Source organism: Poecilia mexicana, unplaced genomic scaffold, assembly GCF_051168715.1.
Source record: "Poecilia mexicana isolate PSO_F unplaced genomic scaffold, ASM5116871v1 scaffold_17, whole genome shotgun sequence".
Classification (NCBI taxonomy): Eukaryota; Metazoa; Chordata; class Actinopteri; order Cyprinodontiformes; family Poeciliidae; genus Poecilia; species Poecilia mexicana.
In genome coordinates, this window is record NW_028263386.1 from 4,032,300 (window position 1) to 4,050,965 (window position 18,666).

Sequence of the window (18,666 nt, forward strand, 5' to 3'; positions counted from 1 at the left end):
CTCCTAAAAAGATATTTCTTCCAAAAATTACTCAAGTAAATGTAACTAGTTATCACCAAACTCTGTCTTTGACTTTCACAAACCAACTGGATTTATACTGGGATGAACTTACACACAGATGAACTAGGAGACTTCTTCTGGGTATTATTTAGGGGTATCAGAGTAAAGGGGAGTAAATACAAATGCTTGCCTCACTTCTATGTTTTTATTTTAGCTTATTGTAACATGAAGCAATAGGAAACAAATGAAAGGAAAAACTTTTGCAAGGTGAAAATCTGGAGTAAACAGCCTGCAAACATGGAGGACAGTTTTTAAAACAGCAGTGGGATTCTGATTTAATCACTCAATTTCAAACATTTCACATAAAATTCAACCTCTGCGCCCTTTACTGAAATATTATTGCTACTGAAGGAACTTGAAAAAATAAAAACATTTAAGGAAAAAAAAATCATGTTGAGGAAACTGGTTTTCTTTGGCAAGGCTTTGCGTTAGAAAAACTAATTTATTAAGGTGATATTACTATTTTTTTCACCTGGTGTCACATTTTTTGTGGCTTGTTTCCACTTCCTGAGTGGATCACATGAGGTAACATTTGAATCATCACAGGATCTGTGGGAACGCAATGTTATCACTTCTGCTGCCAGTCATTGTCGGCAGCGATGCTCCGAGCTTAAGGGCTTGTTTTGGCATGCCTCGCATCACAAATCCACTCAGACCAGTAACTGACAACCTCAAGTCCTGAACAAGGTCCCTGAGCGTTGAAACATTCACTAATTTGCATGTAAAACGTCCGACGAAGACGTTATAATAACCTGGAACTGAACCAACCTGCTCAAGCAGACTGTAGAATATAAACACCATCACTTTAATCTATGCTAATATATGAATTTAAATGTTTTTTTTCTGCAATCAAACCTTTGATCTATACCAGGAATGTCAAACTCAGTTTAATTTTGGGCCATATCAAAAATCTGAATGTTCTTAAAGGGCCGGTTGTGCCAGGGTCTCGAGTTTGACATGTGATCTCTACCAATCTGCTGGCTGCGGGTTTATTTTGCAGATGTGACGTCATTTATTTTGTGTTTTAAGAGATTAAACCATAACAGCCGTTGTTGTTATTGCTTTTTTTTTTTTTTTAAATAATCCAAAGGCATGTGCAGAGATTGATCAGATGTCAGATGATCATGACTTTCCTGTGAGTCACAGCTGATTGGATTCAAAATAAAAACAAAAGTGTTTACATCTGGTGATGCTGCAAAATCCTGCCCAGACTTCATTCTGATGAGCTTTTATGAAAAAGTGAGCGAGTTTCTGTTGAAACTGCTGAAATGAGACGAAACTCAATCCTAAACCTCACAGAAAACTTTGTAATTAAATCCTGGTGTTATTCGCTCCGATTACAAGCCTAAAAATCTGTGTGAAATGTAAATAAAAACCAGAATGGATCATCATGAAACCCAACTATTTATTTTCATAATGAAGGCACAAGATATTTCCTTTACCGTCTCTCTTCTTGTTTAATTACCTTTAAAGGATTTTGTCCCCATTGTTGTGGACATTAAAAGTCTGTTTGTGACCTAAAAAAGGAGAATCATTTCAAATTGATGTGACAAACACTTTGCACAACAAAACTACTAATTAGTGTGAACATCCTCATTTTTAGAAGCACATTTTAAAATACATTTAGCATTCAGTCTCTGGTAAGAGACCGACGACATTTTGACTGAGAAATGATTCTCCTGTTTTAGTGATTAAAACATTAAATCCATTTTTTACAAAATCTGTCTAGCAGACAACTGGAGGTTTTGTGTCAAAACTGGCTGATATTTGGTCTTTGTTATTTTATTTAAAGTGAATAAAATCTCACAAGTTTTATCTCATTAGAGGTAACCCCATGGCATGATGCTGCCTCCACCTTGCCTCACTGAAGTATGTGGGTTCTTTTGGTGATGTGACGTGTTGGGTTTTTATTTTGCATAGGTGAATAATGATAATAATAATAATAATGACAAATTTTAAGAATAATGATAAAATAATGAAAACAAAAGATTATAATAATGATTAAAAATGATTATAATGGAATAAAAAGATAAAAATAAATACAACAATAAAGAAAATAAAACTAACAATAAAACTAACATATAAACAAAAATAATGAAAATTACTTAAAAAAATAATTACAATAATTCTGAAAACAAATAATAAAAAGTAATAAGAAAAATAAAGAAATTGTAATGAAAATAAAGAGATAAGTAAAGTAGTTAAAACTCCAATAAAAACTCCATTAATATAATATATTTCAGTTTCCACTGCAGACATTTGACTTTGGTAAAGTAGGGCAGGTGCAGGTGTGCTATTGCAAACTGGGCATTGTTTCCTAAAGCTGAACTTCCTTTACGTGAACAGCAGCCATTGTGTCTGCACTGAAAACAATCTATGAGGCTAAAATGTGAACAGTAACCTCCTTATGTTGGCTGAAAAGCCATGAATACCATTTGAATGCATCATCTGTGGACAATCCCTAAAATAAAACAAAAAGTATTTCTGGTCAGTGTCGCCCTGCAGTATCACTTAAAGCTTAGAAAACAAACATGAGCTTAAAAATACTAACCAGCAAACATCTCCCTGCTCTCCTTAGTGCTGCCCATCACCGCCGTGGAACTGGAGGACCTGGTGGAAGGCCAGGCGTTTGGCGTTGTCGCCACCTGTCGGGCCGTGGGCTACCCCAAACCCGGGCTGTCCTGGGACACCGAGTTGCCCGGCAACTCCAGGAACCACACCGGGGAAGACGGGAAAACGTTCATCCAATACTCGCTCCACCCGCTGCGCAGCATGAACGGCAAGAAGCTGGACTGCTTGGTGTGGCATCCCAGCCTGAAGGAACCGCGCAGGGTCGCTAACCACCTGGTGGTCCAGTGTGAGTACAGAACCGACGAACCAGTCAGGTCCAGTTAGGACTTCCAAGTTACGAGTCTGTTACTGCGCAGAACTGGCTACAAAGTCGAATCATTAAACATGAATCACTTAAAGGGGGTCCATTATGAAAAATTCTCATTTAGTATGTTTTTATGCTTCCATTTGAGTTTCTACTGCTTCTAAAAAACAGCAAAGTGCTTAAAAAAATAACAGGATGTTCTTTGGCAAAAACCTTTTTGGTGTCTGGAAAATGAGCGATTTTAAAAACCTCCCAATTGTTAAGTCAGTAAGATAATATTACATACTATCTTATGTAATATTATAAATACATTAAAAAAATGCAAATAAACAAACAGCTAAATCCTATTTCTATAATACAATAAGCATTTTATTCCCAAAAATGCAATAACATCATTCTTTTAGTGAATGTTTGATCGTTTGTGGCAAAGGATGCATCTGCAGTAAAAAAAAACCTTTCAGTATTGTGAAAATCTCAACCCTTTCTGCTTGACTTATCAATACAGTGCAAGACTGATCAGTTGATTGTTTTTTGAATTAATCGATTAATAATTGGATAAAAGGTGCTTAATAGGAGAAGTTAAAACCAGGCCGAGTCTTGACCTTTGTATTCACAGACAAAGGTCATGCATGTACATTTTTAATTTTAATTATTGCTTTCAGTATGTTGTTTTTCAGAAATTGGTGTTTTTAGAATCTGTAAACTATTAATAAATTACTAAATTAATCCCATTAATTGTTTTCAACCCTTATTGGTGTTAGACTTGAGATCGAGATCCATCTTTCTCTCGTAAAGTTGTGACCATGGCGTGCTTCACTGTGTAGTTTTACCTGCTGTTGACTCTCAAAACAAAACAGTAATTATGTTTGTGGTGCTTCTTTGTTGGCATTTAGATTAACTAGAGTTCACAGCCGGATTCCTAGAAGGAATTTTTTATTGCTTTTAGCAAATATGCCCAAACTTTTTCTGTTGTCACAGCAAAGTGAGAAGAGTTGTTCCACTACATTTTCACATGTTCAGTTATGCAATGTTAGATTATCATTTACAGCTCTGGAAAATATGAAGAGAGCATTTAATATTATCAGTTTCTCTGATTTTACTTTTTATAGGTTTATGTTTGAGTAAAATGAACATTGTTCCTTTATTCTATGAACTACTGACAACATGTCTCTGAAATTTCAACCAAAATTTTGTATTTATTTACAGAAAATGAGAAATGGAAGAGATGCAGTGCTTTCAGACCTCAAATGGTGCAAAGAAAACAAGTTCGTATTCATTTAGAAACAGCAGCACTAATGTTTTAACTCAGGAAGAGTTCAGGAATCAATATTTGGTGGAAGAACCAGGAGGTTTATAATGTGGTTCAGTGCTGTGGGCTCTCAGTTTTTTCCAGCTGTAGTTCCTGAACTGAATCCTGCCTGCTGAGCCCTCAGTGATGATCAAGTCTGGAGCGTCAGCAGCTTACAGAGGCTTCAGCCTTCACACTGACTGCGTTAACGTACTAATCTGGCTGCAGCCGGCATCAAATTGGGTGTTTTCTTCCTTTAGCGAAACCTAAGGGTGGAAAATGAGTTTTAAATGACTGAGCGACTGTTTAAACCTTTCTCTGGGCTCTGAGCCAGCTTTGTTCAGATTTTCCTGTGGCCTCTGTCCTTGAATCATATTTATTCAGCCTCGGTTGTCGTACTGTGGAAGTAAGTGAGAACTAGATGTTCGTCGGTAATGACAGATCAGATTATGTCCAGGGAAAATGTGAACATGCTCCGACCTTGACTTTTTTTTTGTAGCCATGCTAACTTTTTAGCATCTCTGTGTTATAGTTAGTGTTTGGTTTTGGATTTGATGTGACTTGCAACTTTAAAGGTGTGGATGTGACTCATGAACTTGATGTCTTTGGAGTTTCCCACTCTGGTTCACCAGAAATTATCATGAATTGATAAAATATATAAAAATCAAACATCCAGTTTTCCTGGATTTCTACCTGAACAAAGATTTTCCAGACTGGCAAACTGCATTGCGGATTGGATGAAAGCAGAATTTGAGTAGTTGTATTGTGATTTTCCTCCACTATGCTTAAGATTTGATCTTCACTTGGGATTTAACAGCAAGATTCAGTTCATAAACTACATGACATTGTAACTTTGCATGACTGAATGTTTAAAAATGTTGCAGAACAGATCTTCCCGTATTGTCACAGCAGCAGGAAAGGCTTGGTCTTAACAGGTAGTCATCATGAAGGCTTCCTTCAAGGATCTATTTTAAGAGTTGGCTGCAGGTAAAGCTGCAGTGGTGGCTTATGAGAGAAGGATGAGATCAAGTTCTCCAGTCGAATCGGAATCAGTAAACAGAAGGGAATTCAAATGAAGAGATGAAAATGAAATATTTGACTATGAAATGTAAAAACTGGTTGCAGATGATTATTTTTCTCTTTTAAACCATTCTCTGATATGAAGTAGAAATTAAATATATACCAGAAAGACACAAACAGCGAGGATATTTCAGCGCTGTCAATCACTCCTAAGTGTGGCGCTGCTCTCTCTCTCTCTCTCTCTTTCTCTTTCTCTCTCACCCCTTTGCTCTTTGGTGCTCTGCAGCTAGCACAGCATGTTATGAATGCTAAGCTAGTTGATAAACGGTTTTTCTGTAACGATAAGTTGTTTCTCTGCCATTAACACATTTAGCATCGAGTACATGAGATTGATTGAGGACACTGAGACCCACCTCCTGGCTTTGATTGGTTGTTTTTTGTGCATTTCTTTAGACGTCATTAGCAGCTCAGGGAGAAGGTGGAGTAGATTGATCTTTTCACAGATTATCTGTCTCATATTACACTGTCTTGATATGGTGACAGTTTTAACAAACACAAAAAACAGATTTTTAAAAAAAATAAAAGTTACACACTGCACCTTTAAAAGTTGTCCTCTCCTAAAGGTTCACAAAGTTTTGCTTATTTTCTATAATTCCTTACTTTTGTTTTCTTTTAATTGGTTTTACTTCAACAACTGTTTCAGTTTAATTTCACTCACTTGCTGAAACCTCTTTCTCTCTCAGAAAGAAGTTGCAGTTTAATTTTTTAAAACTACAATGCTTGCTTCTTTGTTTCAGACCCCCCAGATCCCATCATCTCCAGTTCCCCCCGTAACTGGCAGGTTGGTTTGCAGAAGGCCGAGCTGGTGTGCGAAGGCAGGGGAAACCCAACACCCCAGAACGTCATCTGGACTCGGTACCATCATCATATCACACAAACCTACATTTTACCTCTGCCAATTACATGTTAATTTAGCACCCTGCAGTGCTAAATTGCTCTTTATGTGCTGCAGGAATGTGGCTGAAAACAATTATATGTTACACACTGGTACAAAACAAAGCACTCGAGTTTAAAGTGGGACGACTTTTTCTGCTCGATTCGCTGCGGAAATCAAAAGCCGTGGTGTCGAGTTGCGAAATGTGAAGTGAGACTTTCTGGGGCAGGAGACGTTTTCACACGAGGGATGGAACCAGCGACATGGGGAAGAGCAGGAGACGCAAACTAAGCACTTAATCACAGAGCGATGCTTTAAATATCACTCTAATGTCTGGTAAAAACACAGGGTCTGTGCTTTAATTAGAGACACCGTACCAGCCATTACATCTCTGCATGTGCGCATAGCAGTCGAATGCAGGGTGGAAAATCTTTAAACAGGAGACAACCTTTAGATATTAAAAAAGAATGACATAATCAGATGCAAACGTCCCAACTTGCCCATCAGTAATCAGATATAAAAATATTATCAGTCTTCTTACATAACCAGTGCAGAGAGAGGTCTGCCAAACTCCACCTTTAAGATTTAATCCGATGTGTTTCAAGAAGAAAATATGCCGTTTATGAGGAAGTTAGTCTAAAATGAGAGAATAATGTTAAAGCTTATGCAATATTGAACTTGCACATTCTGCTTTCTATTTAAAATTAGTACATTTATCTGAAAAGGTGCAGCTTAACGTCATATTAGGCAGCAGACATAAAGCTTACAATTCTATATTTTTAAACCTGTTGCTGATGGAAAGATTGCAGACTGTCAGCTTTTCTGACTCGTCTTCGATTTAGGTTAATTTTTTGTGCATTATTCACTCTACAGTAATTTTTATAGGTAACTAAATTTTTTTATGTAGTTACCTATATTTTTTATTTATTTTAGATTTCATAAGCTTGAAAAACCTTATCTTTGCAAAAAATCTGTCGCACTTCAGAAATTACAAAGTGAAGATGTTCCAGTCAAGATCTGAGTGATTTAAGATTTAACATTTGCAGATATTGAGTTCTAATCAGATACTGCACAAATCTTAATAAAGGAATGGTACTGGATGTATTTGAGAACTCTGTGGTTTTAAAGTTCACAATATCCCTGTTTCAGGAGTGTAAACTTGCTTATTTACAAATTTTAAGAAGTAAAAAAAAAACAGGTGCAACGTACATTTATGACATGCTTAATTTACTTAATTTAATATAAAACGCATAAAAGCATATAAAACCTGGAAATATTTAAGACTTCCTAAGACTCAGAAATGAAATTTATGAATTAAATGATTTTGTAACCCTGCAGAAATCCTGATATTTCAACATAAACAGAGGGTTTGCAAGTTAGCTTCAATGCTGCTCCAACACAGAGTTGGACATCTTAAAATATTCAGTTTGTTCCTGCAACTGATCCCCTAAAACACACAAAGCTTTTAAATGTCCTTCTTTAGATATATTTGACCCAACAGCAGCTTCACTGCCTAATAAATTCATTTCTTTCCTTCTTCTGATGATTGTTTTCATGTTGTGCAGTTAGCTGAAGAGCTAAGCTAACGCTACTCTCTGTTTTCAGTGCAGTTCCAGTTAACTGTGAGGACAAAATATACAAAAAAAAAAAGTTGTTTTCCTGCTTCAAATACTTTACCATTTTCTTTTAAATTCCAGTTAGTGAACATAAACAGACACAGAGCTGCAGCAGCCAGCACAATAAGAACTTTGTTAGGGTGAAACCCATTACATTTGTTTAGCTAGTTCAACAAAATGATTCACTGACCTCTGTGTCATCCAGCCAGCTTTCATCTACATGGTCATTCATCTGTCTGATTACTGGAGTACTACATTTAACTAAGGCTGCAGCCGAATAACTGAGGCTCTTTGTTTAGCAGATACAGGAAGTATATTTATGTCGCTACTCTTTCGTTTTCGAATGGGGAAAAACGTTTGGCCTTTTTCTTTCTGTTACAATCCTCCAGATTCACAGAAATTTCCTTTAGCTCATGGGTTAATGTTTTTATTATAGTGACATAGAGTCAGATGAGCTTTGTGACATCTGGACTAGAGTCAGTTTTGGTTCTGTAGCCAAAAACAATTTAATTACAAAATCAAACACAGAGAAAAATGGATAAGCTTTTTTAAAATGTCCCATGTGAGATGGTTCCATGTGGGTCCCAAAAAGATGAACTATGAGTTCAGAATTTTTAAATATTTGAGTTTAATATTAATATTAAATATTAAAACACATTCTTTACAAAACATTCAAACTTTAGGGGCCCATAAGCCCTTTTTAAAGTCCAGCCAAAGTTGTCACTGTAATAGTTTTTCTGAACAAAACTGCTTTGGGTTTCTTAAGAAATGCTTTAAGAAAACAAAAATGGTTTGAAATTTTCACAAGACCTTCAAACACAGGCAGGCATCTGGTGTCAGACTGGTGGAGAAACGGGGCCAGTCCAGAGAGACATCACCCCACAGACCATCAGGACCGAACAGTGTACAAACGTACACCATTTCCAAACTAGTCACAGTGTAAAACCACAATTTTGATCTGTTGTTTGATTATAATTGTCTACAGTCTCTTTTATTTCAATGGGAAAATCTTTATAAAGATTGAAAAACCCTGCCTAATTTGTAAACTCCATAAAATGATGTTTATGGTTATTTTGTAAGCTGTAGACACATAAATACGCTGTAATTTTACCAGATTTGCTGCACTGACTGCAGAGAGGAGACCAACAACATGTGTAAGGAGTTGACTTTCCTGACAGAATCATTTCCGGATATTTCTAAATTAATCATAACCATTTGTTGTTATATTAATATATAAACACTGTAACTTCTGGTATCATAACTTTAAAGTGAAACTACTGCAAAGTAAAACAATATTTGGAAAATGTTCTGTCAAACTTGGTTGTCTGGCTTTGCAGGTCTGCAGTGTAGCACCACAGTTTCCTCCCTCCTTCTTTTGTTTGTGTTGTTTCACATTTTTGCTCTTTACAAAAACTTTGACTGAAGTGTTTTTTATTTTGTGTCTTTAAAAATCTAACTTTAATAAAAGTTATTAAGGCAGTTTAAAAAAAATGCTTAAAAAATGTGTTGCATGTTGCACATGAGATTTCACATGTGGAAAACATCCATCTATCCATTTTCTACACTCGCGCAGAGGTTAATTAGTGATTTATTTCTCCATCACACAGATGGAGAATAATTCCTACACGCATAAAAGATATTTAGAATGACAATTTACCATAATACACAAGGCTTAGAACTATACAAAGAAAACAGATCATCAAAAAAAAAAATTTAAATATGCAAGTATACAACATGCACACTCCACAAAAAGAGGCTAGTCAAGTTTTAATCCGGTATCTTGTTGTTGCATGTTTAAAAACCGAGTTATTGAATGGTTTGTAGAAGCATGAAATGACTTGTAACCCAGAAAATGCAACAGCTTCACAGTTTCTGACCCTTACTGTGAATTTGCTGATGTGAATGCTACGTGTCCTGTAGTAACGCTCCACTGACCGCTTGGTTTCACTCACGGCTGTGCACAACAATAAACTCCAACCCCGATGTGATGATAACTTGCTGTCAAAGATGAACTTTGTGAGTCCAGATGCCAGGTAGTTGCTGAATGTAGATTATTCGTCAGATAAAATATTCCTGCGTGACTTTGTCATAAAAGGCTGGTCAGGGAAGCTAGGTGGGGCTCTGAGGTGCGAAACATGAGCCTGCTCCAGTTTTAGTGGGGGGTAAAGCAGTGGTTAAAGAGCCACTGCAGCTCAGGGAAACCAACTCAGCAACCTGAGCCGTCTCAGTGGACCTGATCAGAAACTGGCGCTCCATTATGTGACTGTGATGCCTCTTCAGCTGCACAGTATCCAGTCTGCATGCAGCCACTGGTCTTTATATAGTCTGTTTGGATGGCTGGGCTGCAGGTTTTGGTTCAGATGCATGTGAAAGGGTTACCTGACGGTAATCTTTTGTGTTTATTTGGAATGATTTCTTCCGTGATATAAACCAACTATTGTTACGTTTTAAGCTGTTGCTCAACAAAGGCCAAAACTGGAATGCATGTTTACCCTCTGCTCCATCTTCATTTTCCATTTGCTGAAGCGAGTCACACCTTTTGTTGTTTCAAGTCGTGAGTCATGCATTCTGTGTGGTTCACCCCTCGCTGACATCTCTCCAAATTGGCTTGACATTTTCTTCTTATTATGGTTATCATCAGGAGAGGAGAAGCTCTGCCGGATGGGGTGTCTGTGGTTGGAGAAAAGCTCGTTTTCGGACGGCCCGTCCAGTTGAATGACAGTGGGACGTATGAGTGCATGGTCAAGAACACTGTGGGATCTGGAAAAACAGAGTTTAGATTGGATGTATCAGGTAAGACCTGGGAATCTCTTCGCATTGTACCAAATAAAAAAGACAACAAAATTAGACAGTTTTATCCTACCTAGACTTGTATGAGTTTGCTGCCCCCTTGTGGTGAATCTGTAGTATCTACAGATATAGTTGCATAAGATTTAAAGTATTAAATGTGTTTTTTCACCTTTAAAGAAAAGTACATACAAGATTGCAATATAAGTTTGCCAATATGTCAGAAAGAAATAAAACAAGGTTTTCAATTTATTTTTGCAATTAAAAATCTGAAAAGTGTGGCATGCATTTGTATTCGAGCCTTTTTATTCTGATACCTGTTAATGAAATCAAATGCCATCAGAAATCTCCAAATTATTAAACTTTTCTTTAAATTTTGTGTGAATTTAACTATTTGTTGAAAGTGTCTGAGGTTTATTAGAGAACATAAATGAATAAAAATCATCATGAATTTAAAATAACACATCAGACAGGCCAGGGGGGAAATTTATGAGAGGTTTTACAGGTTACAAGGTTATATTCAGGTTATATATCTGACCAAGTAAAATAAAAAAAGAAGGAAGTATAACATGATTATTTAAAGTTTGGATTAGTTTTAACTGCAGTCGCAGCAGAAAGTAATTAATACTTTTAGCACTGTGAATGACTGAGCAGCTGAAGCATCATATCATTGGCATTACACAACTAAAGCAGGTAAAACCTGCAACATCAGTAGCTGCGTTTCTGTTACAAATGTGCACAAAAGTTTGTCAGTATTTTGATAATGTAAAAAAAAAACACCACAATTTTGCAGCTACAGTGTTTCATTTAAATAAGAAACACAATTAAAATCACATGTGAATGACTTTATCCACATGATAAGAAATTTAAAAAAATCCAGCCCCATCATCCTCCTCCCACTTCCTGTCGATTTCTTTTTCATGGTTTGCACCAGTAGCAACATCTGGTTGTCGATCATGTGACAACCAGATGTCACATGATCGACATCATGTGACATCTTATGTCACATGATGTTTGAAAAGAATACCTAAAAAAATACTGCAAAATCCAAAAATCATTTTGGCAAAATAGTTTTTTTTCTGAATTTGCATGTTTCTATTTTGTCAAATTGCACGATTATATGGAACATCAAGCATAGCAACAGCAAAATGTTGAGGGAAAATGGCAGCATCATGCTGGGGGAAAGATGGCTAACCCTATCCCTTACCCTAAGCTAGTGGTTCCCAAACTTTTTCTCCTGCGCCCCCCCCAGTGGTTTCCAAACATTTTCTGGGCCCTCTTATGGATTATAAATGGCTGTCTGGTTGAACGACGTGTGGGAGGGGGGGGAGAGGATTCTTAGAGAATCCCTGTCCCTGGGGGGGGGAGAGGGGAGGGAATCGACTTTTTTGGGGGCAAAATGAATATACGTAGCTGAACATAGACAACATCGGTAGCCTACAGGCGACTAGCTAACAAGATTAAGGTGCTGTATTGATATTAGCTAGTCATCTTTTAGCTAACATTACCTGCATCCAGCAGCTTTACTCAACTCAGTCGGTTAGTTTTGGGGAAAAACTGTGAAAGGTTCTTTGCGTTTTGCTGGTTTGCTGCCATGATTCTAACACACCTGCGTAGCTCTGCACAGCAGCAGCAGGTCTCCTTCACTGCCGCACAGGTGTAAACCCTGCGCGAGCTCATGTTGCGTTTAAAGGCGGCTCGGAAAAACAGGTTACCATATGTTAACAACGGATTAAACAGTTTTAACTAATGATAAAAGTGACAGGACACAGATATGGGAAGTGTGGAAGCCCCTACTGTATCAAATTGACAGAGGAATAACAGAGAGTTGGCCATTCTAAGGTAAAAACCCAGCGCATACAGTGTTCATGTTTTGTTTCATCCAGACGGCTTCCCGCGTCCCCCCTGCAATGGCACAGCGCCCCCCGTAGGGGGCGCGCCCCACAGTTTGGGAACCTCTGCCCTAAGCTAAAAAAAAACATGTGGCAAAAAGACTTGAAACTTGTAAGGATCCTAAACTTCCAGTCAGAGCTGCAGAATAATGCACGGATCAAAGCTTAATTTGTTAGAATGGCACAATTGAAGTCTAGAAATAAATCCAACTAAGAATCCGTTCACAGATGATACCAATCAAAGACACAAGGTGGTTCTACAAAGCGTTGAGGGAGGCTAGAAACAAATGTTTGCCACATTTTTCAGATTTTTTAGGAACACATTTCCAAGTTCACATATTATTTTCCTTCCTCTTCACATGTGTTGCTCTGTCCATCTCCAATCCTGATAAAGTACATTTAATTTTGTGGCTCCAATGTGAGGAAATATGAAAAAGATCAACCACTACAATACACACTGCCAACAGTAAAACACATGGGACAGAGTGCTGAGGTGAACTCTCTGCTTATGAGCAGAAACGAAGGCAAAACTTGTCATGAGCTAGAGGGTTAAAGGCTTTTGACAAACTTATAAGAAGTGAAGCATGTTAATCCATGTCATTCAAGACCAACAAAACCATTTAAAAAGCTGCAGTGAAAGCAGTAATGATATGTAACGCCCTGAAACCAAATGAATGAGGAGACAGAATGTTATTCCAGTAAAAAATATTATTTAAGTTGATTATTTATAAACTACTCAAGCATTTCAGGTTGGATGTAGAGTTTAGAAATGGGGCAATAGTTATTTAACAGATTGAGACTAATATCTATTGGTACAAAATAATTTTAGTTAAAAATATGACACTGATTTGTCTTTAATATGTACAGTTTTTCAGAGAAACATTAATCCGAAGCCTGTTTTGAATTTGAATTTATTGTTTTGTCACTGTACACATGTACAATATTAAATCATTTAAATGTATATAGACACACACTGATAAAACTGGTGCAGGTGAGCATTGTTAACCGCTTTGACTTTCTCCTGACAGAGCCGCGGAACCTGCTGCTGCAGAATCTGCCGCAGCAAAGCCTGGTGCTGATTATTGTTTGCGCCGCGGCCGGCGCTTTGTTTCTGGTGCTGCTCGTCGTGATTCTGGTCGTCAAACGCCGCCATCTGAGAAAAACCAAAAAGCTGAAGATGGAGCTCCAGGAAACAAAGTGAGCTGTGCCAGGTTTTCTTTAGTGGAGTGAGAAACTAAATTAGGCTTTCACTCGAAGCTCAAGCGGTGATGACAGATTGGCTGTTAAACGTTTGGTTTCGAGTGCTTAACTTGTCACATTCTCAGACACGTTTTATTCCATAAATCCTCTAAATAGGCTCGTTTTGTTTGTTTTCTTTTCTAGGGACGAAATTAGCACTCTCTCAAGACAAGCCTCCTTCAGGAGACTGAACTCAACCGGCTCAGTTTCACGAATTCAGGTATCAAAAAACCACCTGGTACCTCAGAGATCAGAGACGAACCTCAGGTTGGCACTCGGGTCCAGTTTGGGTGGAGCTGTTTAAGTCTGCAATTACAGTTTGCTGCAGCTTCAAACAAATCAGACTAAACCATGATGGAGTTCTTCTGTACATGAAACTCAGAGTGAATTGCTTTAATTTTCTGCACTTATGTTCACTAATTTTTATATATACTAAATATTTTCTCTATATTTTGCAGCCTGAAGATTATGCCTTACTCAGAGTAGACAGCCGCACTAAATACAGCCAAATGTCTCTGGTGAGTTTGAAAAAATCTTGATTGGATGAGAAGGAATTAAATCCTGGATTAGCAGGACTCAAAAACGATGTTGTATATTAGTTTCCAATGGATTAGTTACGTATAAGAGAATGAAATGGTTTGTAAATCACTTAATAATTACACTTCACAGAAAATGCAAAGACAAGCACACATGAGGAAGGAGCAGAAAAGAATCTAAAAATCTCTTTAAGATGGAGAGAAAATCATGAAATTAAGTGTAGAAAGATATTTGTAGACCAAAAATACTTGGTAAGATTCTGTTTTTGTAGTGCAAACAGCATCATGAATACAGTAAATCAGCCTGAAACACAATGGTGTGAATATTTAAAGCAGGTTTTAACCATTTGTAAATATACACTATATTTGTGTTGGTCTAATTTACTAAATTTTAATAAAATACATTAAACTTTGTGGCTTTAACATGACAAAATGTCAAGCTTAAGACAAATGAATACTTCTCCAGGTTGCTGGACGTTTACTAAAAAACTTCCACCTCCCTGTTTTGCAGGAGCCCCCCAACTATCAGGGCAGCCAGTCCACTCTGGGTGGGAGGTGGGGACCCACAGTAGAAGTGCCACGGGACGAATACGGGCGTCCCGTCGTCTGGACCGAAGACAGAGAGTGCCTGAGAGCCGTAGAGATGAACAGGGAGAAGGAGGAGCGCAGGAAACGGGTGGAGTCGTTTGTGAAGAACAGCAACATGTCGCTGGTATGCGTCAGCGCCTGAGTGGCTAGGCGTGATGTAGCTTTGTTTGCAATGTGATGGTTTGTTTATGTTTTCAATGTGGTTTCATAGAGATGGAGGAAAAACAGAAACAAACAAAAACTGGTAGTCAGATTTTTTTTTTTCTGTGGAGGAAACTGAGTCCACTTTTCTTTTTAGGAGAAATTAAATTGAGCTACAGCATGGTTTTCAAGTCTCTTTAGGTCAAACTTTCACTATGTAAGTGACATTGCTTGCTAATGTGCTTTTGATTTTTTATTTTTTGCAACATTTTAAAAGCTTGCTCACTACTTGAGTGGCAATTCAATGGAAACAGCTGTTGACTTTGCTTCTCATCTGTTTTTACATTTCTTTATATCTGGGCATGATGGTGTTGCTTTTGAGATCTTTAGTCTTTTTCATGTTGCCCAACAGCATCTATTAAAGTTTAATTACAGTAGTCAGGCCTGGTGTGTGACTAGTGGAACTGAATCAGAAAATGTGGTGAATCACAGTTAATTCATTAGCAATAAGAACAACTAAAAGCACAAGAAACTAGAAATGCAAGCAGTTATAAAGGGTTCCTCACCTGATGAACTGTGATTTTCACAGTCAAGCTAAGCTGTGTCTTTTCATCACTTCTTTTAAGCAGAAGAAATAATAGAACCAATGGAACAAATGTAACTTGTTTTGCTTTTTCCTTCAGGATTCAGGCCTTCCTTCATCACTGGTTCCCCTGAAGGTCCAGCAGGACGATGGTAACGGTCATAAAGAGTCGGACCTGGGTCACTTACAGGAAGACGACTCGGTCGTTGAATCCTCCACAACAGAGGAACACGAGGATGACGAAGGGAGAAGTCGGCATCATCTTGAGGGAACTCTCAGTAAAATGTTTTATGAAAGCAATGGGGTCCTCAGGCCCAGAGAGAATCCCAACGCCATTCTCCTGCCCAGCCAAAATTATTACAAACCACAACTTATCTAAACCTCTGACTTTCTTCCTTAACTGGAAATGAGAAAAGCCTGTCAGCATTTCTGCTCTGACAGAGACTTTTATTTTGAAAAAGCAACGTATTTAACTACTATGGACAGAATGCCAACAAAGACTATTTTATTTGTTTTTTGACCTCCTAAACTTCTATTCTTACTTTGCAATAACAAGAACATTTTAAAATATTTTGGGGATATTTTTGTGCCATTTACTAAAAGAAGAGAGCTTCCTCGACTCTGGAATCATTGAATCTTCGAAGATCTACAGAGACTGGAGACGTTTCCTCTAATTAAACATCAGGTCATCTGAATGAGAACTCTCACTGTCATCAAGAAATCTTACAAACTTTAGTTTCTCTGACTTTACATTACAAACTTGAACTTGATTATTCTACAGAGATAAAAGATTATTAAAACAGATTTATTATATGTTTACTGACTCACTGTACTGTACATCCTGCATCAATGAACATGTGACAGTACCTGGTTTCCCCTAGAAAACCTGCTAATCCCGGTGGTAGGGGCACTAGAGCAGTCCATCAACAAACGTGTTTTTGTGTTAAAAAAATGTTTAATTACAAAAATTTGGAGGTCCATGAATGGGCATCATAATTTGGAAATAATAGCATGAGGCCAACCAGTAGGTGTGGGAACCTTGGTGCGCACCCTCTGGTGTCCAGTTCAATGTGCCAGCTATAAACCTAGCTTCATTTGTCTGTACTGTCAATTTTACTTGTACATAAAAACCGTATTTAAAATAAAAAAACCACGTTTAGCCTGGTGGGAGCAAGTTAAGCCTGGTGGCCTGCCAGGCTTATAATAAATACACCAGGGGAAACCTTGCAGTGCCTTAGTGCCTGAAATGCAATATTAGTGTGTATTTCTAATAAGAGCTAACCTTGACATCAGTGGTAGTTTATGTGAGCAAAATGGCTCTTTGTCCAGGGCGTCATAGCACCATCGGGCAGCACCGACACTCCAGAGAGAGAAAAGAAACAGTTATGTCAGTTTTACCTCCAACAAGTTTTCTATTGGTTATTTTCATGTTTAGTAAATGGGAATTGGGCTCTTTCTTATGTTTTACACAATGAAGGCACTGCAGTCAAAATGGCCAAGCACAAGAAGTGAATGATTAAATGGCTAAAAGTTAAAAGGTTTATTAAATTATTTATCAAGGAAGCTGGAATATTTAATTTGCTCTGATCTAGAATCTGAACTGTTAGTGGCCAAACTTGAGCTGGATTGTTCTACGCAGATTAAAGATTTGCTAAAACATAATTTTAGGTTTATTATTCTGTTCCTCTATTCCAAAATTTGGGATTTCTTATACTTTCTATAAGTAGGTTGATTTTTTGCCCCGCTCATTGACTGGTTCAATGTTTCCGACCAGATCTAGCTGAAAATCAATAAGCACTTAAAAACTATTACATTTACCTAGAGTTAAATCTATTTTCACTTATGTCTTTGCATCAAAATCAAATAATATTAAAAATAGGTGGGATTTATGTAAAAATATAAAGCAATAGAGTAATTTTAGCAGAAGTTGGAGTAATTATTGGTTTTCTGTTTTAAACTAAAACAGATACAATGTTTTACTTTTTTGTGTAAATACTCAGATATGATAATCTCATGCTGGCCCAAGCCTATAGAGTTTACTATACTTAGTCTTACATAAACTACATTTTTCAATGTATATATTTTGCTAGATTTATATGATCTTTATTGTTTTTCTACGGGTCAAACAGGTTTTGCAGCTCGACAAATTTTACTCATTAAAAAGTCTCTCTTGATTTATGTACAGGATGCATTTTCCCCTGCAGAACAAAAGCAGTGTTACTCACGTTACTATCTGTGGCCATATTGTTATGGCTCACAGGTGTGGCTACATGTGAAACATCAACAGCTACCTGCAGGAACTAAAGCGTAAAGGGAGGAACTGTGATAAAAATGAACACATTTGAAGAAAAATGGCTAAAATGTGGATTTTATTGGACAAAACTGGACTGTAAATGATGAGCAGCTGGATGAACTGGACATTTTATTTTGTATGAAGAAACTGTTGAACATATTGAATATTGTTTGTATATGTGTTTTATTGTAAGGAAGTCAAATGTAAATAACTAAGATTTTATTATTAAAATTACAGCGTATGGGATTTTAAAAGCAGTCATTGAGAGGCTGTTGAGGTTTATTATGGTTCTGACTTTCATGTATTAATGTTTTCTTTTTCCAGTGATGGGAAAATTAAGCTGTGGTTATAAAGGGACGATGAGAAACGTGAAGGTACACCCAGGAGGCAAAAGTTATTGTTTCGCCCAGGAGATTATATGCTTGGCTGCAGGTTGGGCTGGGAATAAAGCAGGAATAAAGCAGAGAAGATGAACCAGAACAGCTGCTTAGCTGGGTGTAAAAATATAAATACAGGTGCTGGTCATAAAATTAGAATATTGTGATAAAGTTCATTATTTTCCATAATGTCATGATAAAAATTAAATTGTCATATATTTTAGATTCATTGCACACCAACTGAAATATTTCAGGTCTTTTATTGTTTTAATTTTGATGATTTTGGCAAACAGCTCATGAAAACCCAAAATCCCTGTCTCAAAAAATTAGAATATTATGAAAAGGTTCTCTGAACGAGCAATAAAAATAATCATCTGAATCAACAAAGTAACTCTAAACACCTGAAAAAGATTCCTGAGGCCTTTAAAAACTCCCAG

The 18,666-nt window shown here is 37.2% G+C and overlaps 1 protein-coding gene across 3 annotated transcripts in view; it reads left to right on the top strand.

The window, feature by feature from the left end:
* Positions 1-18,109, top strand: part of nectin4b (nectin cell adhesion molecule 4b) — a 28,137-nt gene extending 10,028 nt beyond the window's left edge. For 2 of the 3 annotated variants that reach the window (XM_088015083.1, XM_088015084.1), the window contains exons 4-11: positions 2,639-2,917; positions 6,041-6,158; positions 10,435-10,586; positions 13,501-13,669; positions 13,856-13,931; positions 14,170-14,229; positions 14,759-14,959; positions 15,660-18,109. In XM_088015083.1, coding sequence (XP_087871209.1) covers positions 2,639-2,917; positions 6,041-6,158; positions 10,435-10,586; positions 13,501-13,669; positions 13,856-13,931; positions 14,170-14,229; positions 14,759-14,959; positions 15,660-15,938 — 1,334 coding nt within the window. In that variant the 3' untranslated portion in view covers positions 15,939-18,109. The remainder of the gene's footprint in view (positions 1-2,638; positions 2,918-6,040; positions 6,159-10,434; positions 10,587-13,500; positions 13,670-13,855; positions 13,932-14,169; positions 14,230-14,758; positions 14,960-15,659) is intronic. The other variant, XM_088015085.1, reaches the window with a different exon arrangement.
* The last annotated feature ends 557 nt before the right edge of the window (positions 18,110-18,666 follow it).